Source organism: Ctenocephalides felis, unplaced genomic scaffold (genome assembly GCF_003426905.1).
Source record: "Ctenocephalides felis isolate EL2017-DRISC unplaced genomic scaffold, ASM342690v1 CF-g0.4_SCAFFOLD_03571, whole genome shotgun sequence".
Taxonomy (NCBI): Eukaryota; Metazoa; Arthropoda; class Insecta; order Siphonaptera; family Pulicidae; genus Ctenocephalides; species Ctenocephalides felis.
Window position 1 is genome coordinate 67,350,061 of NW_020539725.1, and position 7,529 is coordinate 67,357,589.

Below are 7,529 nucleotides of genomic sequence, written 5' to 3' on the forward strand. Positions count from 1 at the left end.
CATGGGTAATAAATGATTTTTGTAATGTAATATATTGGTTAATACTAGTTCTAATAACTGGACAAGTTATGTTTCTATATAATAAGTAATTCATTTTTGTAGTAGTTTAAGCTCTTAACGTAACATTGAATAGTTTAATCGCATTATTATTCCATTCACTTTTTTACATCTTTTACACTTTTGACACAAATTATTACAATGGCACTTCAGAGTTTGAGGTTATGATTACATATCTTTCACTTTCTCGCAAAAAATTGTTTGGCACACGTTTATAAATACAGAACAATAATAAATATATTTTTTATTATCGTTTTCAAAAGGACATTCACTAAATATCACACATTTTATATAACTTTTCTTTATTAGATATCCGAATTTGAATCAGTGTCTATCAACTGTCAACTTCATCGCTACCACCATTTTTTTTCATTTAGTATGTTGGTTCTCCTCTTGTCTAATGTCATGGAACATCATGCTCTATTTTCATAGATAATAAAAATCAACTAAATAAAGTCAAAAATGTGTATATGATCGGTTAAAATAATACAATTAGTAAGTACCTTGTTATTCTACATAATCTTATAATTCAAAATGGTTTTTTTTATATAAAGTTTGCTTACACAGATCTAAAACGACAAAGAACCGCTAAGACATTGAACCAGTAATTCACGCGAGGCACATTTTTATTAAAATATAGTTATTTAATTAGGTAAGTATTTATTGAAGATAATTTAAATTTAATATTGTGCAGCTTGCGAAAAAGTTTATGAAATAATTCATAAGTTTGTGTTAAAGGTTGCAGATTTAAAAATCGATTCATAACCTTAATTTCATCTTTATATATAGATTATGCAGTTATATATGTACATATACATTTTTGTTAGAAGTGATCATTAAACATTTGCATGTAGTTTTCAGAGTGATTTCAATTAAGTTTTGTACAAATTGCACAAAGTTTTGATAATGCAATAACTGAATAAACTATTAGATATGCTAATCCAGAACTATGCTCAAAATATTTATATCTTTGCACCATCTTTCACCTTTAAATTGTTCTTAAAAGAACCAATAAGATCTATGTATTATATTTATCTCTATGTTCTATTGTTATCCATTATTTTTCTTCTAGTTATTGTGTTATATAAAATGGAAACCTCCACGGTGGCCGCCATCAACTTCCCAAGACAATTTAAAGAAGCCCGATGTTTCCCCAGTTGCGGGTGAGAAAAAAAATGAAGAAATCATAGCAAACTTTCAAAGACTCCGATCTGAACAAAGAGGCTTAGCATCCAAACTGAGCACTTTAGAAATAGATCTAAACGAACATAAAGTTGTTATCGAACAATTAAAAACAGTGGATCCAGATCGAAAATGCTTCAGAATGATTGGTGGTATTTTAAAGAACGGACTGTTAAAGAAGTTCTTCCAATATTAATAAACAATACAGAACAACTCGGTAAAGTGATAGAAGCTTATAATAAAAATTTAATGGAAAAAGGCAAACTTATAAATCAGTACAAAGAATTGCATAATATTAGAATTCGGGGGGCAGGATGAAGTTTTGCCGGAGGAAGAAAAAACGGACACACCGAGAAATGTACTAGTTGCTAATAATTAGTCATTATATAGTCACCGACCCAGTTCACATTTTTTGTTTTAATAATTAAACATTACGAATGCATTGATTTTCTGAACATGAAAAAAATAAATCATTTATCACAACATATATTTATTATACTTTTTTGTCTGCTTGGCTAAATTTAGCATTTGTAAATATTGCACATTAAATTTATTATATTATTTACGCTTTAACAAAATATTTGTCACCAAAAGTTTTATTATATGTTGAATCATATGAATAAAATTAAGACAATACTTGAGACATATTTTTTGTGCTATTGTTTTATGGCTTTTTTCAAAAATATTGTGCATTTTTATTAAATATAGTAATTTCAAATAACAAAAATGTGTTTTATGACGGAAATCAATTGAAAATGTAATTTAGAAACTATTGGAAATGAAAAACAAATAAAGGCATAATAAAATTACATGCAATGAAATATTATGTTACATATATTTCTAGCAAGTAATAAAGTATGCCAAAACTATATACATTGAATACAATAATTGTCAGCAAAAGCATTAAAAAGTATGAAATTTACTCAAAGTCTAAAAGAGATTTAATGTTTTGCTTTTCGGTGAATGCAATGTGAATAAAATGATTTGATTGGTAGTTTAAATCAGATTGTTATCATTTAGTTTGTACTGGATTTATTGACAAATCAATAGATTTATAAGTTTTGACAAATTGTGTACAAAAGTTATAACAAAAATATTTGCTAAGTAAGTCAAGTTTAAAAGAAGAACATCACTTTATGGGTTGAATTTTAATATTTTTATTATAAATGAAAGCAAATTGGATAAAATTATATAAATAGCAGTTTTTGAAAAAAACATATAATTAATTTTGTATGACAAATTGAGTACACATTTTGAAATTATGATCTTACTTTTTATAAATACAATTTTATTATAAAAAAAAAATAATTTACTTAAGTAAAGTTCAGAAAGGAATTATCATTATATTCACACATTCAATTTTTCTGGTATTATGCAAATGAAAAGTGGATAATTTTTTTTAAGTCCAAGAGATCCTTATCATTATTATCATTTGATATACTAAATTTATTTACAAATAATATGTATTTACTAATAGTAATTATATTATTATTAGTATAACATTTAAATAGCAGTTTAAATCAAATTATTATCATTAGTACTATTTTATTGACTAATGACTAATTAATATATCTATAATTCTGACGAATTGAGTACAGTTTTTAATTTATAAAACACATTATTATTTGTCATATATAAATATTAAATTAAATTCTGTTTTATGTTTCAATAAACCGTTTTTAATTTTTTTTTAAATTTGTATAAAGATTTAAGAAAATGAGGGGTTTGACAAAAATCACTAGTAAAGTATGATGTCTATTTATTTTTTACCCAAATTAAAAAAAAAGCAATATTAAAAAAATGGGTGTCGGAAAGGGGATTTAATTTTAAATATTACCTAATGAAATATTTAATTATTTAAAAATTAGAGAGGATAAAAAAATCTTTAAAAAGCAATTACGTTACGCACCCCCAAATTAATGTTAAAAAATATAAAAAAGTTTTTGCTCGAATTTCAAAAAAAAAAAATTAAAGCTTTAACATTAAGGTACGGGATTTTCCAGCAGTTTGCCTTAAAAAACTATATCATGCAATACTAGTTTATTAGCTGAATTTTTAAAAAATCCAAAATTTTTCAAAAAATAATACTGAGTTGGAGAAAATGCATTGATTATAAATATTACCAAAAAAAAGATGGAGTCCAAAAATCCTTAAAAATCACGTGATTAATAATGCCATTAAAGTTATAGTAAACGCAAAAAAATCGAAAATGAAAATTTTTATAGATCTTTACGTTTCAAAACCTTCTGAACATTTGGGCATATATTAGAAAAAATTGATGTATGTGTGTATGTGTGTGCGTGTATGTATGTATGTTCGGATACAAATTTTCGTCGACGATTTCGGGAACACGGATCAACCGATTTGAATAATTCGATTCGTATTGATAAGGAGACGTGCTGATTAGTTTTGCCGAAAACGGTAACTCAGTTTTTAAGAGAACGGAGCGTCCGATTTGAATAATTCAAAAAACATTTTATTTGTATTGACTAAATGAAGAACTGTTCAAATTTTTGAAAAGGCAGGTCCAACGACTTTGGAGATATGGAGGAAAAAGTAAAAAAATGAGCCATTTGGCGGTCAAAAATGAACATTAGACATATGCACATCAAATTATCAGATATTTTATAGAGATTTTAATAATAAGTATAAATTTTGTTTACATTCCTATGGGTTCCGTACCATTGTTTACGCGTTAGACGGCGACGCGCAGTTACAGCAGTACGATTGCTTTGAAAAAAAGTTCAGAATTTCAAAATGAATGATTTAAGATAGAATGATTTAATATGGTTCGAAATTCTATTAAAGTTTCAAATCATTGATCAACTTTTATTGATTATTATTATTGTTTATTTTTAATTACTCGAATTTTGAATTGTGGTACGGGAAGTTCCAGCAATTTGCGTTAAGGCACTATGCCCTAATTGCCTCAAGATAGAATTCCACTTACAGCTAGTTGCATTAGTGAATAGTTTATACGACTCCGCAGCAATTCATTTTCCAATTAATTTTGAACTGAAAATTATTCCCTCCGCCACTGGCGCCCATCGACCAGCTCCACTTGTTCCTTCCCGCCCTCGTCGTGTAATCTTCGTCTTTCTTTCCGCCTTTGTTCGTGTCCGCGTACGTGAAAACATTGCAGCTCGCCGTCTGTCCTGTCTGTTCACTCTGTTTCACTGTTTCTCTTCTTGACGATCACAAATCGCGGATTCCGTTCTAAATGTATGTCACGTCGGACATTCATTAAAAAAGTGATTAAAACCGAAAAAAACGCACTAAAGATTATTTATTAATTAGATTTATGTGTTTATGTACAGTAATTAGTTTTCCTACAAGTGCCCTGAACTTTTGTGATAATGTGCTGTGTGATGGTGCAAAAGTTGTGAAAAATATTAGTATAAAAGTGGGTGAAGATTGAATAAAGTATAAACAAAGGATTTATGAATAATTAATTTGGTTATAAACAAAGGTATTGTTTTATTATTATTTTATTATCTATATTATGTTTTTTTTATATTTGTATGCGTGTGTTGAATTGCAATTGCGAATATGTTCTCGCGTGTTCATGTGACATGTAGAGAATATGGTTATGGCGGATATTTGTGATATCGACAGTGATTTTTTAGTATTTGTGTAAACAAATTTTAAATTTGTTACATCATTGTGGTTTTGAGATTTTTTTAAGGTCTGTGCCTAGATAATCGGTATAGAAATTATGGAATGCGACGTATCTAATAGTAAAAGTCTGTCAAGGCAAGACAAAGGTTTATTTTTTAATGTCTGCCTTCGTTTATTTATATTTAGCAAATTTCTTGAACCACAGAACTCTATATTATGTAAATATTCAAATTCACTAGTTACTCCCCTTTTCAATTTATTTAGGTTACTTTTTAAATTAAAATCTGTTTTGTTTTTTTATCACTTGTCAATTACCTCCAAATAATTACTGTAGAACTTGCAAAAAAATAATTCTGCAGAAAACTTTATTACTTTTAGCTCGGAAATAGAGTTCTTAATAACAATTTGTCCCTTTTCACATTTAAAATCAATGCATTATTTATCTCCTTTCAGTTTATTTGATTATGCAGAATTTGTCTTGTTTTATCTTCCTTTGTGACTTGTCAAAACTTAAAAAAACAAAACATTTTGCTTGCAAGTAGAGTTTTTCCTTTGTTTCTTTATATTTAGCAAATTTCTTATACCACAGATCTCTATATTATGTATCATATGTAAATTCATTATTTACTCCATTTTCAATATATCTAGGTTACTTTTGTAAGCAAAATCTGTCTTGTTTTATCTTTTTTTATTAGTTGTCAATAACCTCCAAATAATTTATGTAAGACTTGCAAAGAAACAGTTCTTCAGGGCACTTTGTTACTTTTTGCTCGAAAGTAGAGTTTTTGACAACTTTGTCTTTTGTCTACATTTAAATCCCGTTTTTAATTTATTTAGATTTTTTAGGCAGAATCTGTCTTTTTTTATCTTTCCTTTTGTCTTGTCAAAAACTTAGAAGAACAGCAGGAATTGCTAAGAAACCTTTCAAAACATTTTGCAAGCAAGTAGAGTTGACATGAGTTTTTCCTTTGTTTCTTTATATTTAGCAAATTTTTTATACCACAGAACTCTATATTATGTATCATATGTAAATTCACTAGTTACTCCCCTTTTCAATTTATTTAGGTTACTTTTTAAAGTAAAATCTGTCTTGTTTTATCTTTTTTATCACTTGTCAATAACCTCCAAATAATTACTGTAAAACTTGCAAACAATTCTTCAGAACACTTTTTTTGCTCAAAAGTAGAGTTCTTAATAACAATTTGTCCCTTTTCACATTTAAAATCAATTCATTATTTATTCTCCTTTCAGTTTATTTAGATTATGCAGAATTTGTCTTGTTTTATCTTCCTTTGTGACTTGTCAAAAACTTAAAAAAAAAACAGTAAAACATTTTGCTTGCAAGTAGAGTTTTTCCTTTGTTTCTTTATATTTAGCAAATTTCTTATACCACAGATCTCTATTTTATGTATCATATTTAAATTCACTTTTACCCCCTTTTCAATTTTTTAGGTTACTTTTTTAAGTAAAATCTGTCTTGTTTTATCTTTTTTATCACTTGTCAATAACCTCCAAATAATTACTGTAGAACTTGCAAAGAAACAATTCTTCAGAACACTTTATTACTTTTAGCTCGGAAATAGAGTTCTTGACAACAATTTGTCCTTTGTCCAGATTAAAATTCACTAGATATTTATTCCATACTTAATTTATTTATATTTTTATGCAAACCAGTATTGTTTTCTCATAAAAGTATGCAAGTCTTGTGACTTGTCAAACACTTTGTCAAAAAATAGTAGAATTTGAAGATACAACTTTTCAAAACATTTTGCAAGCAAGAGTTTTTCCTTTGTTTCTTTATATTTAGCAAATTTCTTATACCACGGATCTCTATTTCATATTACATATTCACTATTTACTCTTTTTTTATTTTATTTAGATTACTTTCTTTTAGCAAAATTTGTCTAGCTTTATCTTTTTTACCCAAAACTTCCAAATAGTTACTCCAGAACTTGCAAAGAGCAATTCTTCAGAACACTGTGCTACTTTTTGCTCGAAAGTAGAGTTCACCTTATGTACCACATTTATATTTAACAAATATTTATTCTATTTTCAATTTATTTCGATTTTTTATGCAAATTTTTTTTTTTATCTTCTCTTGTGACTTGTCAAAAGCTTCAAAAACAGTATGAATTGCAAAAACACGACTTTTCAAAACCGTTTGTTCCTTTTTTCTTAAAAGTAGAGTTTTCATTCGTTTCTGTATATTTAGCAAGACTCTTATACCACAGATATTTATCTTATGTACTATTTTTAAATTCATTATATATTAATTTTTAGGTTTTTCTTCTTGATGCATAATTTGTTTTGTTTTATCTTCACATGTGACTTGTCAAAAACTTCTAAATAGAAATAGAAATCATAGAAATAGATATCATAGAACATCATAGAAATTGCAAAGAAACAATTTTTTAGAACAGTTTGCTACTTTTTGCTCGAAAGTAGAGTTCTTGATAATATTTTTTTCTCATTATTAGTTTCTTTATATTTAGCAAAGTTCTTCTCATCAACATCAAAATCAATGAGATCTCTATATTATGTACCACATTTAAATGTACTGTTTTTCCCTTTTTTAGATAAATATTTTTGCTGAAGACTTCTTGCTTAAAAGTAGAGTTTTCGATAAGAGCTTGAATTAATATTTGTTATTGTTAATAACTGGTTGCTTATGA

General features: G+C 27.0%; 1 protein-coding gene across 1 annotated transcript; it reads left to right on the forward strand.

The window, feature by feature from the left end:
- Positions 1 to 1,165: 1,165 nt before the first annotated feature.
- Positions 1,166 to 1,824, forward strand: LOC113386591 (prefoldin subunit 2-like; the record flags this gene model as incomplete). The annotated part of the gene is given in 3 exon segments (XM_026624362.1): positions 1,166 to 1,397; positions 1,400 to 1,545; positions 1,547 to 1,824. Coding segments are annotated over 3 exon segments (450 nt in total), but the record flags the coding sequence as incomplete, so codon positions are not given.
- Between the last annotated feature and the right edge of the window lie 5,705 nt (positions 1,825 to 7,529).